The sequence below is a fragment of the Charadrius vociferus genome, unplaced genomic scaffold (assembly GCF_000708025.1).
Source record: "Charadrius vociferus isolate BGI_N301 unplaced genomic scaffold, ASM70802v2 scaffold218, whole genome shotgun sequence".
NCBI lineage: Eukaryota > Metazoa > Chordata > Aves > Charadriiformes > Charadriidae > Charadrius > Charadrius vociferus.
The window spans coordinates 396,877-424,382 of record NW_009650084.1 but is presented as its reverse complement, the minus strand read 5'-3'; the positions used below and the strand labels follow the sequence as shown (position 1 = coordinate 424,382).

General features: G+C 41.7%; 1 protein-coding gene across 1 annotated transcript in view; it reads left to right on the top strand.

Moving 5' to 3' along the window:
- Positions 1–5,291: 5,291 nt before the first annotated feature.
- Positions 5,292–27,506, top strand: part of TMEM255B (transmembrane protein 255B) — a 69,407-nt gene continuing 47,192 nt past the window's right edge. Inside the window, exons 1-4 of the mRNA XM_009892148.1 lie at positions 5,292–5,349; positions 6,091–6,117; positions 6,476–6,618; positions 11,298–11,360. Of these exons, the coding sequence (XP_009890450.1) occupies positions 5,292–5,349; positions 6,091–6,117; positions 6,476–6,618; positions 11,298–11,360 (291 nt within the window). The remainder of the gene's footprint in view (positions 5,350–6,090; positions 6,118–6,475; positions 6,619–11,297; positions 11,361–27,506) is intronic.

Below are 27,506 nucleotides of genomic sequence, written 5' to 3'. Positions count from 1 at the left end.
GGCTGTCCTGCAGCCTCCGCTTTCCACGAATTTTCGGGGTTCGTCTCTGAGGGGCTGCCCCTCCCGAGAAACCGGGAGGTACGCAAAGGAAAGGGCAAACGTTTTCGTTACTCCGGTGAAATGCGGTGAAGTCGAGAAGATGCGGAACTTGTTGCCGGGGATTACTCTGTGCGTGGAGTGTTGGAAAGGATAAACGGAGGCTTTGCTAGGTACCCAAGGCTGGTAACAGCCAGGAAAAGAAAATAATGTCTTAGCTACTAAATTTTGTCTTAAATTTGGCGGAAAAATGGTATCGGTGTGGAAAAAGTAGCAGTGAAAGATGTGCTGTCACTTAAAAAATGTTTTCAGGTAAACAGCGGGAAAAGAAGAATGCATATTCTAGTTTTAAGCTAGGGATTAGCTGCTCGTTAAATTATTTATTAGTGAAACAATTGCTGCCAAAGCGATGAAGTCATGGTGACACTGCATGATATCACTTACTACAGCTACACTGGGCAGTATAGCAGGGTTGGTGGGTTCGGTTTTTTTATTTGTTTTTTATTTATTTGACTATTTATTTAAATAGAATTGTAAAAGAGTGCAGTAATGTTTCCTATGGCCTTGAATGTGTAACACACTCATGGTTTCTTCCTCAGCAAATTCATAAGAAAGATAAGAGACGGGCCTGATAAAAACTGCTTTCTCGTGGCTTGAAACGAATGCTGTTGCATCTAGTTTAATTAGTTCAGCACTCTGGACAAGTCAAGCATTTAATCAGAAAGGGAAAGTAATCACGGATAGCAGGTGTGAATATCTCTTTTAAGCATCTCAGTCCATCACATTTAATTTCGGGAGGCAATGTAGGATTAATTCTATTTCACTGGCATAAACCGTTTTTGAAAATACACAATGAAAACTTTAGCCAGGAGAGAGATGGCACTGAAGTGAGCACTGCAGTAATTAAAAATTATTAATTTAGCTCTAAAGACCTTCCCTTAAATATTTTCTCGATAGCAGCAAAGCAGCAGATACCTTTGATATTAAACTCCTCTGTCTATGGTGAATTTCTGTTTCAATTATCTTACTATATATGGTTAATGCCACTCTCTGAAACATGTCACAATTTTTAGTAATATTCATTAGGTATTAAAAATGCACTGTTTTCTGTGCTGCAAAACTTGTCTCCCTGATCTTTCCTCATATTAGAATGCTAGTATCCATTGGGCTAGGGCATTATTTGAAATAAATGTTTCCATTTAGATCACCGTAACTAGATCAAAGAGGAAGGTATGAAATTCTGTGGTGCTAATATTCAACAAATGTGATTGTGATCCCAGCAAATTGCTACATCCCGCAGAGATTCTTTCCTTGCCAAAAATCATTCCACACTTTTTAATAGACTTTATGACATCTAGAGCTGGATTTTAAAAGGAGCGGTGAAGTTAGCAAAGTATAGTTGCTTTGGTCTAAATGTAGACTTTTTTGAGTTAAATTGCAGATCATATGCAAGTTTTCCAGAGTTGAGAGATGCTGTTTCACTTGATTCTTTCTTTCCTTTGACCACTGGATGCATTCCGTGCTATGGACATGTTTCATCATAAATTTGTTCATTCTCTTTTTAAACTCACCATTTGCTTCATTCAAATCCAGACTCTACCATTCATCATTAGATCCATTACTTGGCATTCTACTGGCAATCTGATCTATACCCTCCCCACAAAACCATTCATTTTCCATAGTCTTCCTACAAATTAAATTTATCCCCTGGCCATCATGAACAGAGCATTATAAATACAATTTTCTTTTCTGCAACTGATGAACAGACAAAAGGTTTTGCTGAGTTCAGCAGAACTTGGTCTTCAGGAGGTACTTTTTACTCTCTAGGGGATGATCTCAATTTCTCTCCTCATGGGCCTTTCTCTCTCTCAGGGAGACAGCAGTCTGGTGTCTCTCCTACTTGTCCTGACGGCATTGTCTTTCCTTCTGTTGGGGTAGTGGGACCGAGTGGCTCAAGCAGGTACTTTGCTGACAGATGCTTAGCAAGCAAAGCAGAGAGTGTTTCTGGATCTGTTCCTTTTCAGGAACAATTTAAGTCTACGCCAGGGCACACGCCAGTGATGTGGAAGCAGCATTAGCTTTCTAATTTATCTCCCAACTTTTACTTCAGTGTCCATTGGTGCAGTATCAAAACTCAGTTAATGTGTCACTGGCCAGAACTGCTGAAGAATATTGCCAATAGAAGGTAATAACATGTTCACGCTCTCTGTTGACCCTAGTCTCAAGCTAACGCTAATAAGGATATGACACAAAGATTTCTTTCTACAAGCTTGATTTTTGGTATGCTAGAGCATATCTGAAGCTATAACTAAATTGGAGTAAGGTCCAGAGTTTATATGTTCATACTGAATCATTGTTAGAGAAGTTAAAGGGAATAAATGACAATGTTATTCTGAGAACCGCTTCAGTATGAAACAATTGGAGAGTCAATACTCTACGTTAACTGTCTCCTGCACTACAGGAACGTCGGTGTTGGAAGAAAATTCAGCCCAGAAATACTGACGGCAACATTTCCTCTGCTCTTAATTTACCTGCTGTTCCTGTATATGGTCAGCCTTTGGCCCAAGCCCTGCCACAGAGAGCGTCAGGGAAGAAGGCTGGGCCAGACCCTCTCTCCGTGCTGTGGACAGGGCTCCTGAGGGAACAGTCTGGCATTAGGTTTTGGCTGGTAGAGGCAGTAAAAGCAGATCCAAAAAACTGCAGGGCAACTGCTACAAACACCAGTAAACAAAGACTCAAAAAACACTGGGAGCCAATCTGAAATAGCAGAAGGCAGCTAATAGTAGGAACGCTTTGCAGCTCTAGCCTTTTTTCATCTGGAGATTCTATGCTGCTTTACAAATATTACTTAGGCCTCACAATATGCCAGTGACTTATATATATGTAATTATACAGATTTTGATAAAGATGCTGAAGATTTTTATTGATGTGACTAAGGAAATCCAGTCGGCCAGAGCAGAAACCAATTTAGACCTGATTTCTACCCATCTTCTCTGAGCATGTGGCAGTCTCTGAGATCGAGGGCTTGCGTGTGCCAGTCTTGGCTCTGGAAGGGGCCTTTCTGTGCTCCTGCCTGTAAGTCATCTCTCCTAAGGGTGGAGTTTATAGCTGACTACATGTAGTTATGGGAGTTTGCAAACTGGAGTTTGAAAAAGAAGAGATATGATTGAATATTTGCCCCTGATTTGAGGTGGAGCTGGTGAAAGATCAGTGAGTGTGAGGATTGAAGGGTATGACATACATAGATGCTTTCTTGCACATGTAAATTTCAAAGTCAAAATGCAGTTCAGTCCAAAAAATTATCCTGTAAATAATGACATCCTTTTCTGGTTTGTCTCACTAAATTGACATCTGATTTACTCCAATTACAAATAGGAGCATGCTTTTCCTAAGACATTTTCCAGCAAACTCAGTCTGGGCAATTAAACTCATGTCGTTCTTTTTGCACATCTTTATTGATAACCAAAACTCCGGAGGGTAGTTGGACCCTTAGTTTGTCTCCGTGCAATCTGATTAACCTTTGCCAGCACAGGTGTTACTTTGAGAAAAGTGTGGAGGCTTGGCTCCTTAGGCACTTTTCATAAAAGTGGACATTAGGTTGTTTCAGAAACACTTGGCTGAGGAGCATTTGTCCCCTTGACGCTCAGAAGGTTTGTGTTCCTACGTCCCTTTAGAGTATGTCTACATTGCAGCTGCAGTTTCATAACAGTGGATATGAGCACACGTACCCAAGCCACATTTAGTCTAGCTGTGTTGAGCATCATAAAACCATTGAATAATTCAGGTGGGAAGGTACCTCAGGAAGTTGCTAGTCCAGCCTCCTGCTCAAATCAGGGTCAACTATGAGGTCAGACCAGGTTGCTCAGGGCTTTTTCTGGTTGTATCTTGAAAGCCTCCAAGGATGGAAGACAGCACCACCTCTTTGGGCAACCTGTTCCAATGCTTGACTGTCCTAATGTTGATTTTTTTTTTCCTCCTTATACCCAGTCTGAAACACTTCTTGTGTTTCAGTTGATGTCCACTGTCTTCTGTCCTCCTGCTGTGCAACACCGTGAAAAGCCTGAGCCTGTGCTCTTGACAACTACCTCGTAGGCACTGGAGCACTGCTCTTAGCCCTGCCAAAAGCCATCTCATCTCTAGGCTGAGCAAGCTCTGTTCCCTCAGCCTCTTCTCATACAGCAAGTGTGCCAGCACCTTGATGTTCTTTGGTGTCCTCTGTTGAATTCACTGCAGTTAATTGGTCTATTTCCTGTACTGGGGGCCCAAAACTGGGTGTAATATTACATGTGATCTAAAAAATGCTGAACGGAGGGGTGTAGTAACTCCTCTGATCTACTAACGGTGCTCCTGTTAATACAGCCCAGGATGCTGTTGCCAGGGCACACTGCTGGTTCATGTTCAGCTTGTTGTATACCAACACCCACGGGTCCCTTTTCCTCGGAGCTGCTCCCCAGCTTGGCAATCCCTTACCTGTATCATTGCAAGGTGTTGTTCCTTCCTTTGCTCAAGACTTTGTGTCTGTCTATTGGATTCTGTAAGGTTTCTGCTGGCCTTTTTTCCCAGCCTGCCTAAATCCCTTTCAATGGCAACCCTGCCCTCTGGGGTATTGAGTGGCCCCCTGGTTTTGTGTCATCTGCCAGCTTGATGAGCAGGCATGCTACCACTTTCTCTAGGTCATTGATGAATACATTAAATGGGACAGGTCCCAAGACAGACTGCCATGGTACTCCAGTCGTTACTGCCCTCCAGGTAGAGTAGCATCCATTAACCACTCCCTCTGAACCCAACAGTACAGCTAATTTTTTAACCGTCTCAGCTGGGTTATGAGAGCATTGTGGGATACCATGTTAAAAACCTTGCTAGATTTAAGGTAAAAGACATCCACGTCTCCAAAAGTCCAGTCATTTTGTCATAGCAGGCAGCTGGGTTGGTCAGACATGGACAGGTTGTGCTCTGGATGGAGCTCTGTGCTGCCCCGTTGCACCATAGGACCACATGGCATCACATGGCCCAGTGCTCCAGGGGTGATTCTGCACAGTCTTGCCTTGCCTTTCAAAGCAAAAAGGACCAGAGAGGGGGACTACAGTTTGATTCATTTGTGTGCCTTTTGTTAGCTAGGGTCACGTATGGATCACTGTTTTCAAATAAGTCAGTGCTATGTGCTGGGGCTCTGCTGTTAGTAACCTGTGGTTGCAGCTCAGATACACCACCACAATAACAAGGTTAAGTGGCTGGAAGCAGGCTGAAAGCAGGCGATGAGCATGCTGTTTTTCACTTTTGGGTATCTGAATCCAAATTCCAGTGAGACGGAGTGTATGTCACTGAGCAGCTACTGTTTAAAAAGGTAGTCTCTTACCTGACATTGGTGAGGCCCCACCTCGAATACTGTGTTCAGTTTTGGGCCCTTCACCACAAGAAAGACATTAAGATGCTGGAGCGAGTCCAGAGAAGGGCAACAAAGCTAGTGAGGGGTCTGGAAAACAAGTCTTACGAGGAGTGGCTGAGGGAACTGGGGTTGTTCAGCCTGGAGAAGAGGAAGCTGAGGGAAGACCTTCTCGCTCTCTACAACTACCTGAAAGGAGGTTGTAGCGAGGTGGAGGTCAGTCTCTTCTCACTAGTAACAAGCGATAGGAGAAGAGGAAATGGCCTCAAGTTACGCCAGGGTAGGTTTAGGATGGATATTAGGAAAAATTTCTTCACAGAAGGCATTGTCAAGCGTTGGAATAGGCTGCCCAGGGAAGTGGTTGAATCACCATCCCTGGAGGTATTTAAAAGATGTGCTGACGTGGTGCTTAGGGACATGGTTTAATGGTGGTTTTAGCAGTGTTAGGTTGATGGTTGGACTTGATGATCTTAAAGGTCCCTTCCAACCTAGACAATTCTGTGATTTTATGATTCTATATCCTTACCTGATCAGCTGTATTACAGCTTTACTTCAGAGATAGAGATGAGTTTGCTTACTCCAGTAAATATGAAGAGCACGTATGTTTTCATGACAGCATGCAGACCTTCTGCTAATCCGGTTTAAAATAGAAATTTTTATGTTCTGTCCAGGGAGAGTCAAATTGGCACTTCACGTAGGTAAGCGTTTGAGGCATGCAGGATCTGACTTACGGATATGAGCAACACTTAATTATAAACGTTACTGAAGACAAGGTGTAATTATCATTGTCACTGACTTTCAGTTCAGCTTAATAAAAACTCATCTCACGCGTGTACCCAATGCGTGTGCTTTAAGTTATGCTGAGCTCTAGCTAACTCTGTGGTTTTTAATTCCCTCTGTTGTCTGCCAGCTCTTTTCCTTAGTGGGAGAACAACAATGGGTTAACACCAGAAAAGATCAACTAAAGAAAATCTTCCGTTATTTTGTATTTGTTCTGCCATGATTGCAATGAAAAGCGCTCTCTTTTTTTTTTTTTCCCCTCCCCATTCCCTACAGGACAATTTGCAAAAAGGAAGAAGACTTCGCTTTGGTTCACAGTCGCTCTGCTGGTAGTGTCTGTTTTCATACTGACCATAGGTCTGGCAGCTACCACAAGAACAGAAAATGTTACCGTGGGAGGCTACTACCCAGGCATTGTTGTGAGTAAAGAAACCTATTTTAGATTATTGGGTACCAAGCACCTAAGTTATTATCAGCTGGGTATGGGAAGCATATTGAATGAAAAAAAGAAAAAAATTCAGTCCTGTTGCACTGAATAAAAAAAAGGAAGAAATTCAGTCCTGTTGCATTTCACAGGAGAGAGATACTCCTTTGTTTTGATCTAGCTCTAGTGTGTGATAAAGTCGAGGGGTAAACTCTGTTTTTCTGTAGTGCCCCAAAATGGAGGCTGTCAGGGGGCACAAGGGGGTGAAGGCGTCACTGCACAGCAGTATGCTGGGCTCAGGAGCCTATGTGAGAACCTGGGCTTGACTTCCTTCTGATCTCTGTTAAATGTGGACATATAGGTGACTGGACAGTAGGCATGGGATAGATTTAAATGATCTTTTAGGGGTTTACTACATTGATAGCAGAAAGAACCACTCTGCTCTTGTGTCTGTGTGCCAGGAATTCTGCTGAGTGCATCACAGGGAAAGCCCTGCAGATGGGTATATGGAAGCTTCTCCCTGCAGCCTGCCTAACATCTTCTGGTGCAGTCTTGCAGTCAGTCCTCCTGTATGAGAGCCCCTTCCAAAATCCTTAGTCTTGTTTTTGCCTTGGGAACAGACGGCTTAAACACGTTCCTGCACTGGACACAAGGTTGGAGCTGCATCTGCTTTGCCCTGTGGTGCCTCTGTGACTTCTGGGCAGGGGTAGCCCTGCCTGGCTCTTGCCAGTTCAACCCCCATGACCCTTTTTGATCTCAGAAGAGATCAGTCATATCCAAAAGGGTGGAAAACCCCTGGAGTCATAAAATTTTTTGAGATACCTGGGCTGAGTTTTAAAAAAGAGGAGCATGGACAGCAAACAGAAAGGCCCATCTGCCTCATTTGGTCTCCCTGAGCCCACCAAGAGGAGGCAGAAGTTGCAAGGTGAAGTAAGAAACTCACGTACTTAGAGTTAGGCACCTGCTTATGTATGTGGCTCCACCACGACCAAAATGTGTTGTAAGGTACCATTATTTCTTGTTCTTTATGGAATGAAATGCCCATAGAAGAGAGATACGTATCTTTTACTACTGTGCATACATTTTGCACCGCCATTAATAATTTGTGAGTTAGAACTGTTCCTCCTAAGCAAGTCCTCTTACATCTTAGTGTCATGCTGAGAACAGGTCTTTCAGAAAGATAATTTTGGGATAATGATCTATAAGGAGTGGTGTTTTAAAAATAGAACAAAAAGTAGTTCCAAAAATAAAACCTTAAAAGAATGAATTTTTCTTTCATTAAGCTAAAATAGATTAATACTGATAAAGGTCTCTTCTTCTTCTGTAATTCGAATGAAAATATTTTAGAAGACCGTATTAGCTGCATTCATTCCCTTGAAAGAAGTTTCATTTTTAAACTAGTCTTTAATAAGTGTAATAAGTAAAAAACCCATGTGCATAAAACAGTTTATTTCAGCATTTAGTTTCTCTTAAAAATAACACGATATCTATTCACTCGTCTGAAAAATATAATCTAAAGTATTTTTTTTAAATCTTGAGGTCATTAGTAACCAGATAGAATAGCTAGAATTTGTCAGAACACATTGAAAAGGAAACTTTGTATTAATAATTTTCCCCCTCAAAAGATTATTGGAGCTAAATAATTTTCATAAAGTTCAGAATTCTTTTTGTGCACGTGATGGATTACTGAAGTAACTGAGAGATAGTGATGGATAATTGTCAGTGTAAATTTCATTAATACACTAAATATCCCAAACATTTAGCAAGAGTTAAAGGTGCTCCACAAACCTTGCATGATATCTTACCAAAAGCTTACTTAGGGGTGTATGACAGCACTGCTGTGTTCCTGCCTTGTTGCCAGAGGTTATTGACTCCAGTGCAGCATGATGGACTATGGGGTGGCCTCCCCTCTACCTCTGTGCAAAGTCAGCCACCTCTTTCAGAATGAGCTAAATAACCCTGAAAAGGTGCTTCTCTTCTCCACTGACAGTAGAGGGAGCTTAGAAAACCAACATAACAGTGATCCCAAACTTTTCGATACCTAAAGAGAGGGGAGTGAATTCGACATTACATATTTAACTGTTGGGATGAAAGAAAAGAAAGATTATGAGGACAGGCTGTGTTAATTACAATTAAAAAGTCAGTCTAGTTCTCATAGAACTCAGTAGTAAAATACTAACTTCAGAGCTGGTAGGTGAAATCTAAATCTCCACTGACCTTAGGTAAGGCATTTTGGTCTTAAAAACCATGCAGAATTATTTCCTATCTTGCAAACACCTACAAATGTGAATAAGACTATCCACTTGCATAGATTTACTTGCATTTAATAGCATTTGCAGAGCAGGGCTTTAGGGCTAGACCCACAATATAATTTGGGCTTCTGCTTAGTTCCCATTGTCTTCAAGAAGAGATAAGTGCCTTGATTTCTCTGTGTATGTGGTCACTTGTCATTTATTTGGAAAAAGCTTTTTTCTGAAGACATCTTTACAGTGGTAGGTATTATCTGCATTTATGCTTCCAAAGCAATTTAACCTAAAACATTTCTGTGTGTAGATGAGTTAGCATGATGTTCCACTTTGGAAAGTGTCTACATTTAATACAGTACTGCTTGATTGTCAATTTGGGTTTAGGGCTGTCTTTGTGGAATGGGCTGCAAAGCCAGAGTTGGAGCTTCTTCAACCTCACATCTTTATGAATAGTGTTTATACTTAAATATTTAATGTCAGTTCTCTATGACTACTGCTTGTATTATTTTCATCTGCTATTTTTATAATCTTTCAACCAGGAGTCTTACAGGGTCCAATTGTGCCGATCACCATACTGACCTGGACTCCCAGAGTTCCCAACCAACTATTGTCTAAACAGACAAAAAAAGCAGCGCATATGGCTCTAAAGTAGTCTCAGCAATGCTGTGGTTTACATCGTGATCTCTATCTGTGGTTCTGCTCCTTCTGATGTAATTGCTGTTGTTCTGTATTTGCTCATTTTTTCTTCGCATGGATAATATTACTCTGCTCTATGTCCCCTGCATCAGCCATAAATGGGGCTTTATGGATTGTTCCCATTGGAATGAAAAATGGGGCTTGGAACCGGGTGTCATTTTGACGTAGTTATCTTAATGTACAAAGTTGCTGTCTCCTGAACAGAGTGTCCTTGCTGACGGTTCCAAGTCTCTCTCCTATTCAGCTGTCAGCATGGATGCACTTGCGCACTCTTTCTTTTTCAAAGTCTCTGCTTTTAGTCCTTGTGCTTCCCTTTCACATAAATCTTCTCAAAGCACTCTATAGCAAATCTCCCTTCCCTACATTTGCTTTCTTGAGAGGGAGTGACGGATTCCTGTTGTGATGCTGAGCGAGTAAAGTGCTCACAGGAGATTTGCTTTCTGCAGTGAGCAGTTGTGCGTAACAGCAAGGAGTTCACGGGCATTGCTCAAGCCCTTGGCTGGGATGCGTAGTCCTTAAAAACTTAACTTGTGCTTGGAGGAGAGGCTCTGAACCAGATTCAGAGACCTTGTTCCAGACAGGGGCTTAGATTCCTTAGCAGAAATGTCATGCCCCGTCCATGGGGTGGGTTGGGTGGGAGCTGAGGGGCTGACGAGGGTGCATCTGGGCAGGGCAGAGTGTCAGCCCTCGTGAAGAGGGGAGCAGGGAGCGTAGAAGTTATGAGGGATTGAGACTGAGGTGACTGCAGCGTGTGGCCAGGCGAGGCAAGGAGGGAGCTCTATGGAAAGAGCCTGTTGACAGCTGCACTCCTGCCGTGGCTGCTTCTGAGTCTGTGGCCAGCTACGTATGAGGTGTAGCACCAAGGAGACCCCTTTTCTCCCAACCTACGTGAGCCCAGTGGGAGTCCTGACTCCAGGAAGATCTGAGGAAAGGCTGGTCTTACCTGTTGCCGCTTTAACTCACGTTAACCAGGAACCCAAGGATTTTCTACCTCTCCAAGCCTTCATGGGCCCATCATAAGGAGGAGGCTTTTCCTGCCAGCCTGGTGTTGAAGCAGCACTGGTAGGAACAATACAGCCAGCTTACCCCAGCCTCCCTTCCTCCTCTCTCTCCTGTGGCTGTTGGTGCTGCAGCTGTCCTATGTTGAAATTAACTGTACTGGTCCTTTAGGCATTTTATCAAGGACTTTTTCTGGGATGTGTGATAGTCACACATAGTCATTAAAGTCAAGCATAGTCATAGATAGTCATTAAAGTCAAACAAACCCAACCCAAAAGGTTTGAACTTGGGTCACTCGCATGTCAGCAACACATCCATGTTTTGAGCAAAATTTTGTCTGCAATTGCCTAAAGCTTTACAGTTTTCCACGATAGTTATGTATGGGCTAAATGTAAGCATTCTTTTCTCCTACTTTGCTTAATTTTTGTTTTACAGTGTGTAAAACTATATGTGACTATGGTAACAATGGCTAGGTTATAGAAGCATATGTCTATACAGGCTTCCGTTTACTACATGACAAGTTTTCCTCTGAAATACCAAAGAGCTGCAGTTCTGGTCATTCCCCACTACATTATAAAATTTATGTCCAGTAATAACTTCTGCCCTTTCCCCTGACCCACCTCAATTAGCCCATCTGTATGATACATCAGCTCGGATATCAGTGTAATGCTTTGCTATGTTGACCAAGTAAGCTGACTTCATGTGTTTCTTTTGGTTTTGTTCTTTGCCTTAGCTTGGCTTTGGATCTTTCCTAGGGATTGTTGGCATCCACCTGGTAGAGAACAGAAGACAAATGGTAAGCAACAGCCCTCATTGTTTTCTTTTTTTTTTTTTTTTGGTATCAAAATGCCTTAAAAACACAAAAAGCAGGAATTTCCAGTTGACTTAAAACTGTTGCATCTGCTTCAAAATGTTAGTCATTTGTTTCACCATTTCTGGGAAGTTTCAGAGAAGCATGAATTGGCCACTGAGTCCATCTGTACGGGGCAAGAGATGGTTTCACTTCTGACAGAAGCAATGTGCTTTTTTTTACTGAATTACTTTCCTGCTGGGTTAGTGAGTTGGATCAACCCAGGGCAGAGTCTGATGAGTGCCAGAACTTGGCCAGGACCATGTAGCTGGGAAACGGATGGGAAAAAAGACAAAATGGATGCGTCGTGCCAGTTTGAGCAGCAACGAGCCACATGATCAGCTCAACTGTAACAGGTGATCTCATCCTGCACGAGAACTTTAAGCCAGGAACACTTCCCTGAAACTGTATGTTTTTAAAAGAAGAAAAAAAACCAGAGCTCTTGCTATCAAGATTCCCTGGCTAGGTCAGACGGGATCTGATGACACTGTGTAGTTTGTTTTTAGATTAGCTTGGCTTTACAAACCCATTGCTTTTATTTACGTGAGGAAGTCACAGAAAGTCCTTGGGGCATCTGGGTAAAGGAAAGTGTGTAGGACTGGATTTGAGGAAAGTCCTACAGTTTCTTCACACTTGGCAAAAAATAGCAGTGTCTTGATTGAATAACAGCATGGCCAATGTGCACTTTACGGTAGACTAATTATAGCCAAGCATCATGAAATAGGATTAATTTCATAATGCAGAGCCTTCACTGGTAGAAATCAAGAGTGGTGTTAAGCTCAGAGGAGGAAATTATGGATTTATCTTGCTTTTTATTAACAAGTAACTACTTTACTTACAAGTAGTCTGCTGTGATTTCCTGTTTTCTTCTTCATAAACGCAGTCTTGTTGTTGCTATTTGTAGGCAAATTTCTGTCATAATGTCACTTTTTTTGCATTGCCTTTAAGTTTCAGCTATGTATTTGCAAGTATTCCTCTGCTTTTAACTTCTATTTTTCGCTGGGTTTCCCAAAGGAATGAGATTTATAAAGTCATGATGTTTGTCTGTGTCTTTCTCTGTTACCCGCTCCATTTTTTGTGAACACATTGACCAATTTCAGGCAAATTCAGCAGGGAGGTAGAGTCTTCAAAGGTATGCAGTTCTTTCAAGTATGATGAAAATTCACAGGTGGGTAGAGGAGAGAATTACGAATTAGTTCCCTCATGGTGGTAAAGGCTGCAATGTCAGCTCACCTCTTATTAAACACTAGAGAATCCAAATGGGACACAACCTGTGAGACACAAATCTGTTGCAGGCCAGGCCTGCTTAATTTTGCTACTAACAAAACAGCTTATTTGTTTTTAAGAACTGTTGCACCTGATTCCTACAACAAAGACTGGGATGAACAGCAGGTTCCAAGTTGCAGGCTCAGTGGTGGGCAGATGAAAATAGCTTTGTCTTCCACAGCATTCATGCTCCTTTACTAACAGGCATAACATTTTAGGGTTGTTTTATCTTTCAGCTTTCCCTAATCTGCCTCTTAGTTTTCTATTGCTTCTGTCCTTAGCAGAAAGTTAAATGGCTGAAAAAGGTGTGAGGTGGGTAAGCAGCAGTTAAACCGTGTAATACTCAACGTGTTGTGTTATTTGCACAAGGACTGTGGAGAAATAAGTGTCCAGTATGTTTGGTATTAGTGCCTGTTTGCATTTCGCAGTATGGAACAAGGAAAAGTGCTTTCTGCTAATAACACTTAGTGATGATCTGGCTGTTGAAAGATTAAGTTTCTGGGCAACAGACCAACTAGAAAGTTAATTGTGCTTCATGCCTTGAGTACCATCCATGTTTTAACACTGTCTTTGCTAAGGCTGAGCTGCTTGTTTTCAAATGTTATGGAAATGAGATTGAAAGCGTTTATGTCATACTACAACTGGGGGCAGTAATTATTCCCTGGGGTGTAACTGACTACATTCGATTGAAAGGGTTTAGAGCAGCTTTAACAAATTTGCAGCCATTAATAAGATTGTAAAGACTTATATAAGCACAGATATGTAACAGAAATGTCATATTCCTGTAACGAAAAATTCTATGTGTTGCAGCAGGACAAAAGTGGGTGGGAAGGAAAAGAAATTGTTTACTCATTTGCTTCTATTTTAACTGGACTTCCTTTGAGCAGTTACTCCAGTATAATTTGAGTTTAACCCAGTGTAGCTCTGACAATTGACTGGCCCTTGTAATGGCTCAATATTTCTTTCTTTTTTTTTTTAATTGAAAATGAATGTAGATTCAATTCCACTAGGGAAAAAAAATGTCTATTTTAAATTGACCTTTTCTCCATAAATCTATTTCTCTTTTTGTCCTGAAGTTCTATTTCCTTGTGACCTATCCTCTGTAAGTCCATATTTAGTCATGGTTGGTGAAATGCTAAGTGCAACATGAAATATGTAATGGTTAACAGAACTCGTCCAGCAAATATCCAGCACTCAATAAATGTGATCATGGGGTTTGAGAAAGAATGAAAGCACAGTTAGGAAGAATAGACAATGGTTTGTTCTTAAAACACAACATTAATAATGTTGCACCTCTTTGACCTCGTTCTTGGCATCCCGGGGCCCACAGCAGGAGTTCAATGTGCTGACCAAGGTATAACCCTTAATTCAAAGGAAGAGCTGCTTGCAGAAGCAGGCTCTGCCTCATTGACTAGCATGATTTCACTTCACCTCTTAGCATTTGTGCTTGGCTCTGCTATGCAGAACTTGGCACCAGCAGAACAAAACTTCCCTTTGACTGAAGATTTGCATGGATTTGGGATGTTTCTCACTGGCGAACAGCAGAAATTGAAGAATAATGTTTTGCTGTCCCTTTTTGCCTCTCTTACCCCCTGCAAAGCAGGTCATGGATCGAAGAACAGAGTATAGCGGTACGTTGTTTTGCTCCAAAGGCATGCTTAGTCCAGCCAGATAGGTGGAAAATATGATACTGCTCAAATCAAATGGATTTGATTGTAAGACATGAAGTGTCCTTGCTTGTTTGCTTGCTTGCCATCTCCTCATGTTACAGTACAAAGTATTTCCAATTAGAAAACGAGATGCTGGAATTGCTTACAGTGGTGGCGAAGGCTGGATGCAGGGGGTTCATGGCAGCAGAGCTGAGCTGAGAGCAGTAGGTAGTGCTGAGGGAGTGCTGTACAAGGTTTCTCCTCAGATAAATGTGGAGGTGGCATGAGCTAGCACCCAGAAATGAAGCACTCTGTAAACGTGCAATGTCGATAAGACACCATGCATGTTGTTTTAGCTAACCTGATAGATAAACCAAGCAGTGCCTCACAGTTTCCACTCACACGTCTTTCCGATGCCAGTCTCATCAAGCCATACTGTTCACAAGGCTGAAAACGAGCATGCTGAAGCCGTGGTGCCTGCAAGAGGGATTGGGAGATGCAAAGGCACCATAGTAACTGTCAAGGTTTTCAACATTTGCAATATCGCAGTGCTGCCTGCAAGAGCCCTCAGTAGGGTCATGGGAGTCACCCCAACAGCAGTGCAGCTACAGCAGAGAGCAGCAAAAGCAGGATGTGAGTGGGAGAAGTTACGGGAGTGTATAGGGGACAGAGAGGACAGGAAGGGGTCAGAGAAGCAGGAGTGACCCCTCAGGAGATGTGAGCGCAAACCTCGGTACTCCTTATGATGAAGACAGTTGTCTGCAGCAGTCTGAGACCTGAATTTATCCATTGCTGAGTCTTGCTTTTGTTTTTTCTTCATGCTAACACACAGTTAATTTTCTTGCTGACATGTCTAGGACATACTCAGATATAAATCTAACACTCAGCTGCCTAAACTTGGTCCTTGACTTGTTCAGGGAGATGGTTGTAGTGATTTTAGCCAAGGAGACATTTCTTCTGACAAAAGCAGAATTTGAAAACATGAGGAAGGTTAAAACACGAAACTCTGCACACAAACAGAAAAGGCAAAGCTGTTTCTTCAGAATTCTCGAGGGATGCTAAGTTTAGGTGCCTTAATATGCTTGCTTCCCAATCTCTGTCAACAATAATTAGATTTTAAATTAAATGCTGAAAAGCAACTATAGCAGAAGTTTGAGAAACAAAGAAATAATTTTCTCTTTTGTTTTTAGTTTTGATCGACTTCCCTTACAGTGCATGCGTTCCTACCCTGTGTTGAAATATATGTGAGGTAGTATTTCAGTATTATCTCATTATTTTCTTGCCACTAGAATTTGCATTTATTTCAGAAGAAAAGCTGTTTTAAAGGAGTGTGAGCCAGTTTTCAGAATTACAAGAACCAAACCTCTCACTTTTCAAAACCATTTTATCTTGTAAATTGGTATGTCCATCAGAAAATGCCCACCGGAAATTTTGTGTAAAGGTGATGCTTATTAATATGTACACCAAAAAAAATATACTGGTATGGATACCTACTCTGTTCAAACATATTGTGCTTCATCAAATTTTTCATGCAAATCGAACATCCTGGAAAAAACTGGCTTTAGTGCAGATTTTGATCAAAGATGCTAATTGCTGATAGATTCCATATCACATATTAAACTAATTAAACCAGCTTGTTTACATAAAGAGAAAACCCATTACGATTCTGTATATCTCCTGAGACTATCTATGATGTTCCTGCACAAATAAAGGAAGAAGTCTTTACTGTAGTGCAGGGGAAATGCAGATACTGTAAAGGCAGTCGTTGTCATTACCAAGGTATTATTTCTCCCTTGAACTCAAGCTTCAGAGAAAGTCAACAGCACTTCTTTTTTTCAGTGGTTATTTTTTGTGTGCTCATGTTTCACACAGTTCAGGGAAAAACAATTAATGCTGATGTAAAAATGATACTACTGGAACAAATTAGCAATCATCCTTGCCTTGTTTAGCACCTTTAAAATGATTAAAACTGAAAAGACCTACTAGTAGTTTTTCAGTCATAAATGTGCACTAGATTTTGTGGTGTGATCTAACTGCACATTTCAGAAACAGACAGGAGGTTTATATAAAGATAATTAGTATAGGTTGACACTGGCACTTGTATGAGCTCGAGCATGGCTCTTCTATAGGCATCTGCATTCCTTTTAAAATACAACAGCATCTTATTTGCTGGTAAGATCAAGCAGCTTGTTCTTTGAGAGCATCTTCTTTCTTTCTTATGCCTAGCTCTTAGACCCCTGTAATGAAGTGCCCTTTTCAGGCATCTCATTCTCTCCTTAGGTTCTGGAAGGAGCCTTGATTTAGACTGGACTCTGGAGTTTTAGATAGCTAAAGTAGGGTAAGAAGAATCCCATGTTAAGTGACAATTATATTTCTCTTCTGTAATATTGAGGAGATTACAAAAATATCATACTATAACTCTGCCCAGTCTTGAGTTTAGAGCAGATCAGCCTATGTATAGACTGTCCAGTCTCCTTTTATGCTATAAACATGGATCAGCTTTGTGACCCCTTTTTAGTCCTTTTTGGGAAGGATTTTGAATGTGGTCTATTCATTGTAGGTCTGGAAAACCTGTGTTACTCATTGTGATGCAGGAGAATATTCAGCAAAGTCATGGGTAGAAGCAAGACGAACAACTGGAGATGTTTTGAAGGCTCAGTTATTTCAGCTGAAGAGGATGAGGACATGTGTATGTCTGTGGGTATGAAAACACCATCCAAAGTGAAGTCAAGTGAAATTAAAAGAAGAAAATTTTATGGGCCGTAAAAAACGGAAATAGTTGAAAAGTTGTTTATAATTTATTTTAGTTAGTTTATTATTTGGAGAGACATTTTGCTAGTCTTTGTTAGTATGATGTATACCATGAATGAAAGACCAATCAAAATATTTGGGATTTTTTTAATGCAGTTCTTTGACCTTGTGCATTTAAAGTGAGGATTTCCAATTTGTTATATATAAAGATATCCAGTGACACAGAGGGGTCTTCCTTTCTCCTCTTCCCTCCTTTCCTCCTTCCTCTATCTTGCCAACTCCTTCTTCTCCTCTTCCTTCCCCCAGCCAAAAATAGTTTCCACTGGATTACTGAGTTAAAAGGTTCCTAGCCAAATGAGATCAGACATAGCAAAAGTAACTGGTGGAGCTGCATGGCTGAGCATAGAGAGGAGTCTGTGGGAGGAGGGAACAGGACTTGTCCCTTTTGCTCAGAATAAAGTGTTATATCAACTTACTATGCCGTGAAACCATCATCTAAGTGCTGTCAGCGAGTTAAATGCCTGAAGTTAAATAGTATAAATTTCCCCACAGTGTCTTGAGAACTTTGAAGTTCAGGGACTCAAAGACAAAAATAGATGCTCTTACTGTGTGCATTACCAAAGGAAGTGTGTGGGGGGGTGTTTCAGCCCTTCTCTGCCTAGTTCCTTAGGGATCAGCATTTCATGTCATGTATCTACAGGTCTATGCTTTCAGATTTACCAGTGCAGATACATCAGCTAGTCATGCAAATATTTATTTAAATGTAAATATTATAATACATAAAAGTACTATGATATTATAGCCATGTAATATATAACATGTAATAAATGTTCATATATATATGTATTTACACCTGACATGCTGGCAAATACCTGGCATAATTGCAAAAAAAGCCTATGCCACTATACCACTGACACTATGTCTTCATTGTGCAGAGTGCTTTTTGCACTCTTTATAGATGTGTCTGCCAGGCTGGTTTAGCTAGTAAAGCTGTAATGGAAATTACAGTCAGGTCTGTAATAACAGTAATCTTTCTGTTCCATCACTGGGGCTGTGTCTGTCTGACATACCTAGACAGATGCCACTAAGTACGTCCTGCTGCACACTGGCACAGTAGTTCTTTCTCTCTCGTACAGCCCTGTGCTGCTCTGTTGCTTGTACCAGCTGCAGGTCTTGCCCACCCCAGGTTCCCCAGCTTGTAACCCAACACAGCATAAGCTCAGTCTCAGGTAAGAAACTACCATGTTTTCAGTGTTATCATTGGTAGAAAGCAGTGGGAAGTCTACTACAAATGGAAAATTTTAGGACAGGAGAGACTTTGGCTTCTATTTGGAGAGATTTCTTGGCAACCATAATGGCTTCAGTTTGCTTATGGAAGCTTAAGTTCTATAGAAACAGGAGGGAGATACACACATACATACCTATATATACGTATGAAAATATGCATACACCAGCAGAGCTTATTTTTGACACCCCAGTCTTTAAAGGCTGGCACTGTTCTTTTGAGTCACAGACTGAAGCCACCAATTCAGTTTAAGTAAGTCCTTCATCTTACTAAGTGGAAGTCTTTTGGGACATGGTTCCTTTAAGGTCTGTGCTTGGAAACAGCACTAAGAATTAAGTGCATCATCAGACACTTTTTAACTGCCAGTTTGTTTTCTTGTACTGTTTATGTAATGAAAGCATTACTGTCACACAGCTGAAAACAAAAGTAAACTTTATGGCCCATGAAATGTGTTTGTGGAACAATAAAGAAATTGATTACTCTCCCTAGCAAGCAGAAGCAGGGGATAAAAAGTCTCAGTAAGGAATCCGGGATAAGCGCTCACGTGTGCATGGTGGAGAAGGTGAGGTGGGCTGTGCCCTATGAAAAGGACAGGTGGCTTCTGATCCTCTTGTTGAAGAATGAGATCAAATTGAGCAGAAGGGTATCCCTGTTGGCCAGATACAGTCTTCCAGACTCTACAAGTAGAACTTCACGAAAGCTTGTAATTTAATTGTAATGCATTTCTGATAAAGAGTGTGTGTGTCTTGAGAAACCAGTGCAGTCACTGTAATGTGAAAGAGGATTTGTAAAGACACTAACAGAGCTGGGTGTAAAAAAGTTCCTGCTGCTAAATAGTGGCAGCTGTAGTAGTCTTGATCTATGTCAGTTCCACTATTTTTTACCAGGAAGCATAAACTTTTATGACACATGGTATGCTGCTATTTATCTCTGATTTATTGTTCTCATATGGCCTGAACAGCTCCCTCTGTTTAGGTGATGAAATAAGCTTGTTCCATTTTAATCAATAAAAGAGTTTCCACGAAAGGAAGTATGTGATGGATTCCTATAATGTCAGCACTGCTGATCAGTGAATCTAAATTTATATTTCACTTTTGTCCCTTTTCCTTTTAATGCTGCATTTAGTTTTTGCTTCTTGACTGTATTTGATATCCTTAAATCTCTAATTGTTTTTAACCATTCTTAGATAAGTGCTTTTGTTGATGTTTGCAAGGGGGAATTCTTACCAGTTTGAAGTGCCTACTGGACTAAGGCTTGCTTAGTCTGGTTCCAAAACCGTTATCATTTTTTCAGCTGTGAAATCCAGCTGATGTTGTTTTTCTGTATAACATCACTTTGTCTTCGTGAAATCCCAGGCATCCTTCTCTCCTTCCACGTTACTCCCCTCCCTCCCTTGCAAGTCGCCGGCAAATGACTGAAGGAAAATTCTGAAGTGGAGACGAGAAAGCACAAATCAGAGCAGCCAACATCAAGGGAATAAAAGAAGTGTTGACAAGATGTTGGTTTTGGCAGCACAGATACTTCCTCATCTAGGCTCCCTCTGTAGCCAGTGGGAAAAGAAGACAGATACCATCAGAAGGTAATTTCATCCCATTCTACAGTAGATGTAGAAGGTATCTGGAAGTGTCTGGCTCTCCGTTGACTACAGAGGAGCATACATAACCATCTGGGACAAATACTTGTATTTTAAATAGCTGGAGTTATGCATGATGAAATGTGCCCCTTAGGAGAATTTTCTTAGCAGCTTCACCTCATACAAAACACCACTCACGGTACCATCCAGCAGCCTGGATAAGAACTGCCGCTTCACTTCGGATGGAGCAGCACAACGTTACTGTTTCAGAAATACATGATGAGGCTTCACACCCGGTACTTCTACTGAGCAGAGCCTAACTAACTGATTCCCAAACAGAGGCCCATCTGCTTTATGAAGGCACACTGTTCCTGTTTCTGTTATCCTCCAGTCTATACTTCTATCCGCACAAATGAATCAAGTCATGAGGATATAATACCAAATGCTCCAATAATTTTGGTCTCAACAGTCATCTGGAATCAGATCGTGTGATTTGCCACAGAATATGGCAACACACACCTATTACATAAAATGCTAAAAACTATACAGATGTAAAAAAAATGAAAATGAATGAAAAAGTACATTGCCAAAAGACAGGTCTTGAAACAAAGTCATAATTTGGGGGTGCTGAGTCTGGTTCTGAAAGTGACTTTGGAAAAGGGAGACAAGGACTCACAAAACCAGGGCAAGACAGCCTGGGAGCATTGTTGCCTATAAAAGCACACTACATCTGAACCGCCCTGGGAAGCCTTAGTGCTCCTCTACCTACCAGTAAGAAGCTGAAACACGAGGAAGGGGTTTGATCATATAGTCAGCACCCTATTTAATGGGCTGAAAGAAAAGTAGAACAGCTATTTAAGTAAATCTCTTTAAAAGCAGCTAAAACATGGGTGGAGCAGAGCATATATATGTATTTCACTTGCTCGAACTAGAGAGGGTCAGTCATTTGGGTGGTTGTATCAGCTCAGACTAGGGAGAAAATACAGCAGTGCTGTTTGAATGAGCTGAATGAAGCCGAGATGTGCTGCTGCTGGAAGGAAATCAGTAACTGTGGTAATGGTTACTGGGATATGAACACGAGTCCTCAGGTGCTGTGAGGGCTTAAAAGTGCACTGATAATAAAACTAACCCTGCCCCAGGAAATTAACAAAAGAGACTTTCTTAGGTTGCCTTCTGTTTCTTGTCTTGGAAAATGTGAACCAAGTACAGTTCAGTCTTTCTTCCAACTTTGTTTTAGTATCTTCTGCTGATTTGCAGTAGTTGGAACTCTAAGACTCTCCCAAACTCCCAGGGGACCCGACAGGGCATCATCAGTGGTGGCAATTTTAACTCAGTCAAGACAAGCATTTACTCATCAGTGAATGAATTATCTTGAATTTAATATGTGTTCATTTACACATATATCAAATTAATTCTCTGATTGCAATGTAGCAATGACTCCAGTTTTGAAATCTAAGTGCACAGAAACTGCTTGATATAAGTTATTTCATTCAGTAGGTTGGTCATTATAGTAAAGATTTGCTCATAAAACAATTTGAAATAATTTCCTGGCTGGTTTAGGTCTGGTTTTGTAGCTAATATTAGATTATGAGAGAAGAAAGAATATATTAATGAGGTAACCCTTCTCAATAACTTTGTTTCATGTTCCATAATGGCTATTGATTTAATTCCCGCCATTCTTTCATTGCCTGAAGATAAAAATACAGAAAAAATTGTCTTTATTTCGTATAGCATCTATCACAGAAACTGTATCTTCAAAAGCTTTAGCAACTTAGAAGAAAAGACAAATTACAGAAAGAGTAGTGCAAAGTGGTTTGGTATAAATTAAGGATTAATGCTCAAGAAAACATTTCTAGAGGGTGAAATCAACCGAAAGACCTAGACTAGGGAACTGTCAGACTTGACATACGAGGGTTTTATTTGGACAGTACAATGTTAAGGCAAAACGTTTCCATGCCACTTTTCTAGTGGACTGGACTTGCAAAAGATTTGCGCTGCTGTGCTCAACGCCTGTGAGAACAGCACAGGCACTGCCAGCTGGCAGGGAGGGGGGAAGGAGGACGGGCGAGATGCTCTGTGCATGGGTAGATGGGCAGCTGGGGAAGCCTTCTGAGGAGCTTAACAACAAGAGTACTAAGGAGCAGTTTTGACCCATGGGCTTTCACATCCTGAAGAGAAATGGGAAGCAAAGATGACAGCTTGGGAGTGGCTGATGCATATAGGGTGATATCATAATGTCCCTATTGGACAAGGCAGTATTATCTGCAAAAGCTCAGCATCAACACTACTGGAAAAGAGAATGAGAAAGCAATATGAGTTGACTATGCCTACATATGATGTAAATGAAATGTGAGTATCTGAGGAGTAAAAAAAGATATTGCGAATTTTGCCTTTCACCCTTCTGCCCTTCAATATGTGGGGCAAGAAAAAAGGAGAGATTTCCTGAATGAAAATACCACCTTTACTTTGAAGGCAGATTTTGATCTTGTTTTTTCTCCTTGGCATAATAATTGATACCTCCCATGTGGTTTCCCTATTCTTTCCCAACATTTGTTTATCTAATTAATTCTGCCTTTTTATGCATGTGAGGTTGCTTAAATTTCTCATGGGAACTCTCCTCTGCCTGTGTTACACCAACTGGCCTTTTCATGTTGCTATTTTTCCTAATTATCCCTGACGTGATACTGGAAAACAGCAGACTTCTTCATAGGCAGTAAACCAAAAGTCTCCTTGACCACAAACGGCAAAATAACCCCAGTCCTTAGAATTTATTCATTACGGATAAAATCTAGCTTTTACTTCGATAATCCCTAGGAGTGCAAATTACATGAAATAGGTGAGATAACCTAATAGTTGCTGCCAGCGCTTCTGCCTCCTTCCTTTCTGTCTTGGCCACACAGTCTCACCCTCTCATTTGCACTGGGTCTAGGGCTTGCCTGTCCTTACAGTTAGCTGATTTAGCTCATTTGGGGGAACAAGCAGTTTTCTGCCTAGTGGGTGACTCGCCCTGGCTTGCTGTGTATTTGGGCAAGCGCAGGAGCTGGTATGCAGGGATGCACCCCTTTGGGAGTGAGAGCAGGAGAGAGAGCTGGGCAGCAGGGACCAAGCGAAAGACAGGAGAGCAAGACGCTGTTTCACATGGCAGTAAGCAGTCACATAGGCTCAGCTCTGTGCCCTGAGGTGCTATTAACAACAGCGTTGGGAAGAAATCTGAATCAAAGATCACAGCCCAGAAGACCAACCCTGTCCTGGGCTGCATCAAAAGAAGCGTGGCCAGCAGGTCGAGGGAGGTGATTCTGACTCTCTACTCTGCTCTCGTGAGACCCCGCCTGGAATATTGCGTCCAGCTCTGGAATCCTCCATATAAGAAGGACATGGACCTGTTGGAGCAGGTCCAGAGGAGGGCCACGAATATGATCAGAGGGCTGGAGCACCTCTCCTATGAAGACAGGCTGAGAGAGTTGGGGTTGTTCAGCCAGGAGAAGAGAAGACTCCAGGGAGACCTTTTAGCAACTTTCCAGTATCTAAAGGGCGCCTACAAGAAAGCTGGAGAGGGACATCTTGTAAGGGCATGTAGTGATAGGACAAGAGGGAATGGCTTCAAACTGGAAGAGGGGAGATTTAGAATAGTAATTACAAAGAATTTTTTCACAATGAGGGTGATGAGACACTGGAAGAGGTTGCCCAGGGAAGCTGTGGATGCCCCATCCCTGGAAGTGTTTAAGGCCAGGCTGGATGGGGCTTTGAGCAACCTGGTCTAGTGGGAGGTGTCCCTGCCCATGGCAGGGGAGTTGGAACTAGATCATCTTCAAGGTCCCTTCCAACCTAAACCATTCTATGATTCTGTGATCTGTGTTGTTGATGATAATGTTCAACAATGTGTCACCGGACTTGCTGAATTCAATAGGGATGATACTGTGGAAAAGTTGTAGGTTTCTAACTTGATGACTTGATCTAAACGCAAGACTTGGTCTAAACGCCTAACATCGTCATGTGTGCAGCATCTCTGTCTTCTCCACCAGGCCTTCCTGGCAATACGGAAATCTGCTGTGGGCATTGGCTACATTATTAGGTATATTACAATCAGAAGCAAGTTACGTGTTTATGCATGGGTCCCCAGACCCAGTCCCTGTCTTCCTGAGCTGTGCTTAAACTGGTGCTCTTAAAACAATGAGACATTTTTTTGTTTATTTTTCTTCCTTCCTTCATCTGGAAGCCAGTCTAGGAAATAGCTGGGCAGTCAGAAAAGTCTTTCATGATTACGAATTTGTGTCATTGTAACTTGTGCTGTGACTGGTATTTGCATTACTGCATGAAAACATGACATAATCCTATCTCCTGTGGTGTGACAGCCCTCCCGCAGAGCCTCAACTACAGCGGTGCTATTACTGAAGAACCAACATTTGGAAAGAATAAGTTGGCAGACCATAAATTGTGAAGCATATTACCTGGTGTAGCGAGAAACCTCCTAATTAGCCCAGTTGTAAAAACCAATGTAGGAGGATCCTTGCCTGAGCTTAATCTCCATCACAGCAGCAAAACTTCTGCCCCGAGGGCAGGGGAAAAAAGTGGCCATTGTGGGAAGGTGCCATATAGGAGAGGACTGTCCAAATTAGAGAAAATTAACTCACAATTAAAAGTACTTTTATACTGTCCTACCTCAGAAGATGGCAGCGTTTAGGTGATAACAACGTCTGAAATGTAATGCAATGAGTTTAGTTGTCTTAGTTTTGCTGGCTATTAATCTACAGCCCTGCTCAGGTGCTGCGGTAACAGATGCAGCTCCTGGTTGAGATTGCACCAGGGGTAAAAAGCCATTCTCTGTTTTGGATTTGTGATACAGTTTTTGTAAACTTTTGCTCTTACATTTTCATCCTCAGCATACTGAAAAAGTGCAGCAGGTTTATTTAAGCCTATATTAAGTTCTGAGCTTGGAGACATAAGGAAATCAAAACAGTAAAAAGGCCCACAGAATTAAACTGTATTTTGGGGAATGTAATGTTAGGGCAGCCTACAACAAACTGACCCATGCATAGGTTGTTTTTTTTTTTTCCCAAATACGTTTGCTTTAACATGTGTGGGGATAAAAGGGGCTTTACAAAGCTGTGGCATAACATTTACACAGCCTTTTGCAAAGCCTTCACTTTCCAGAGCAAAAGGTGTTAGATCACAGTGTTTCTCAGTTTACATTGATGAGGGTAACTGTGATTCTTCCTCTGCCTGGAAAAAAATCTCAGAGAGACTTGATGAACAGTACAATCCTTGGAGGTGTTGGAGGCTGTGCAATGCAAAAGTAGCCATTTAGCATGAGCAAAGTGAGTCTGTTAGATATAATGTTACTTGCATCTGATATTGAGGTGATTTCAAAAACAAAAATCCATGCATTTTTCAAAATCTTGGATCTACTTAATCTAAATTGAGAGAATGAGCATCTGGTGCTAGAAGTGACTGTCATTACCTGGTCAGTTGTGCCTTTCCACTGAAAGCGGGTAAGGGCTAAATTAGAGCCATGAGGAAAGCAGGTGTGTGCGAGAATAGAGACATGGAGCCCAGCAAGCCTCGCGGAGGTGTTTCTCAGGGGTGTTGGAAACAGCCAGCGCGGTACCAGCCTGTAGCAAGTGGGTGCTTGTGTTGGGGAGCGATGTGATTTTCTGTGTGTCTGCTGGTAAACATCGGCTACACGCCTCCACATGTCACACAGTGGGGACGCGGTACCAGCAGCGTGGGATTCAGCACACAAAGTGCCTGGGGACCTGAGGTGTGGTGGGTACATGAGAGCACGGCTGCAGCCAGGGTGGACGCATCAAACTCCCCGTTGGCTCTGGTCTGTGGCCAGCTCTTAACTCCAAAACCATGCCTGGGAATCGTTGTGGGAGGCTGTTGATTGCCAAGTACCCATGCCAGGTGCATTTCTGACAGCGGAATAGCGTCTGTGACCAACTTCTGTGGCCATGGGGTGTCCCCTGGCTCTGTTGCCTTCACGAGGCTTGCTCGCACAGGAGGGTGACACCGTGCAGCCAGCGGTGCTGTATGCCTGCTGAAGGAGAAGAGGTTGTCTAAGACAGGTGAATTCTGCAATAAAAGGCAACACGCAGGAATTTAGTGGTCCAGCCTTTCACTAGTTTTGCATTTTTGAGTGTTTTCATATTTCTGTGGCACGACTGAAGATCCGAGCTCTTCAGTTAATACTATGTGCAAAAGTCCCTCATTCCAAGTGCAATTTTGCTCTCCTTTTTGCTAAAACATCTCTGTTAAACAACTGGCTTTGGGTTTTGGTTATTAGGCCCACACAGTACAGTTTTGACTGTTTAACAACTGGCTTCATGGTTCCCATGTAAATAACCAAATTATTGTATTCTGTACCAGAACTAAGAGTAAACATGTTCTGATAATAACAGCTGTAGAGAAGCCTGGCTGCAGAGCAATGGCACAGCAAGAGCAAAACTCTTTCTTGAATAACTGTTAAAATATGTTGTTATAAATAATGAGTGGTTTTCCTGACAAAACATACTGCTATTAAAAGTATACATGAGATGGTGAGATGGGTCAGTATTTATTTTTTTTAGAAGTGGTATTTCTTCACCTGTCAAGAAAATTCTCTATGTATAAATGAACTGCACTGGTTTTCGCTTTTCTTTCTTGAGAGTGCTAGGCTCATGAATTCACAACTCCAGCAATCACCTACCACTCAGGAAAATCAGCTTTTGAATTTAGAACAGCTCTTCATTTGGCTATCTTGTCTTCAGTTTTTAGATGTAATTATTTTGTGCTTTGTTTAGGTGTTTCTCGCATTCTCAACAAGCAGTGGGAGGTTTGAGAGGGCATATAAATCTGTAATTTTATTTTAAGGATTTCTTTGTGTTGTTCTTGTATCTTGTACTTCTTTTACCATTCTAATATATATAGAAGTCAATTTAAGTCAAAAGAACCTCTGAGTGTCACATTCTGCCACTTCAGCATTGTAATAAATATTACTTCAGTCAAGAAATGGTCCTCTTAATTTCAAAGGGACCACTCACTGAAGTAGTTGCTAGTAGTCATGGATAAGAACAGCAGACTCTGGCTGACAGCATTTGGCTTGCACGCAACTCCTTGAATGGGTAGATGCTCACCAGCGTGATGGAGGAATGCAAAGCCAACTCCATAGCTCCTGTCTGTGCTACAATTTACTGTGCACCTGTATATGCTGTCTCATAGCTATACGGTGAAACTGAAAGGCCAGCATATTCATTAGGTCATTTAGGCTATCTCCATGAGTGGAAAATGTTGGTTTGGGGATTGTAGATCATCAATAAGTTGCTCATGTGTGAAATGAAAAGCCACCTTGAGGTCAGCTTCCAGTAAATTCATCCTGAGCTCAGGCAGTTTGGAAACACCTGGCTAAGCCCACTAATTGTTTGATTGACTGCTATGGCTTGAAAAACAGGATAGAGGTATCAGACAATAATGACTTAATGTGAACTTTTAAACACTTCTGCTTTTTCAAATAAAGAGATCGGGGTCTGTAGCAAACGCAGCTGCCACAGGGCAGCACAGCCCACTGGTCTGCAGTGATAATATCTCTCTCT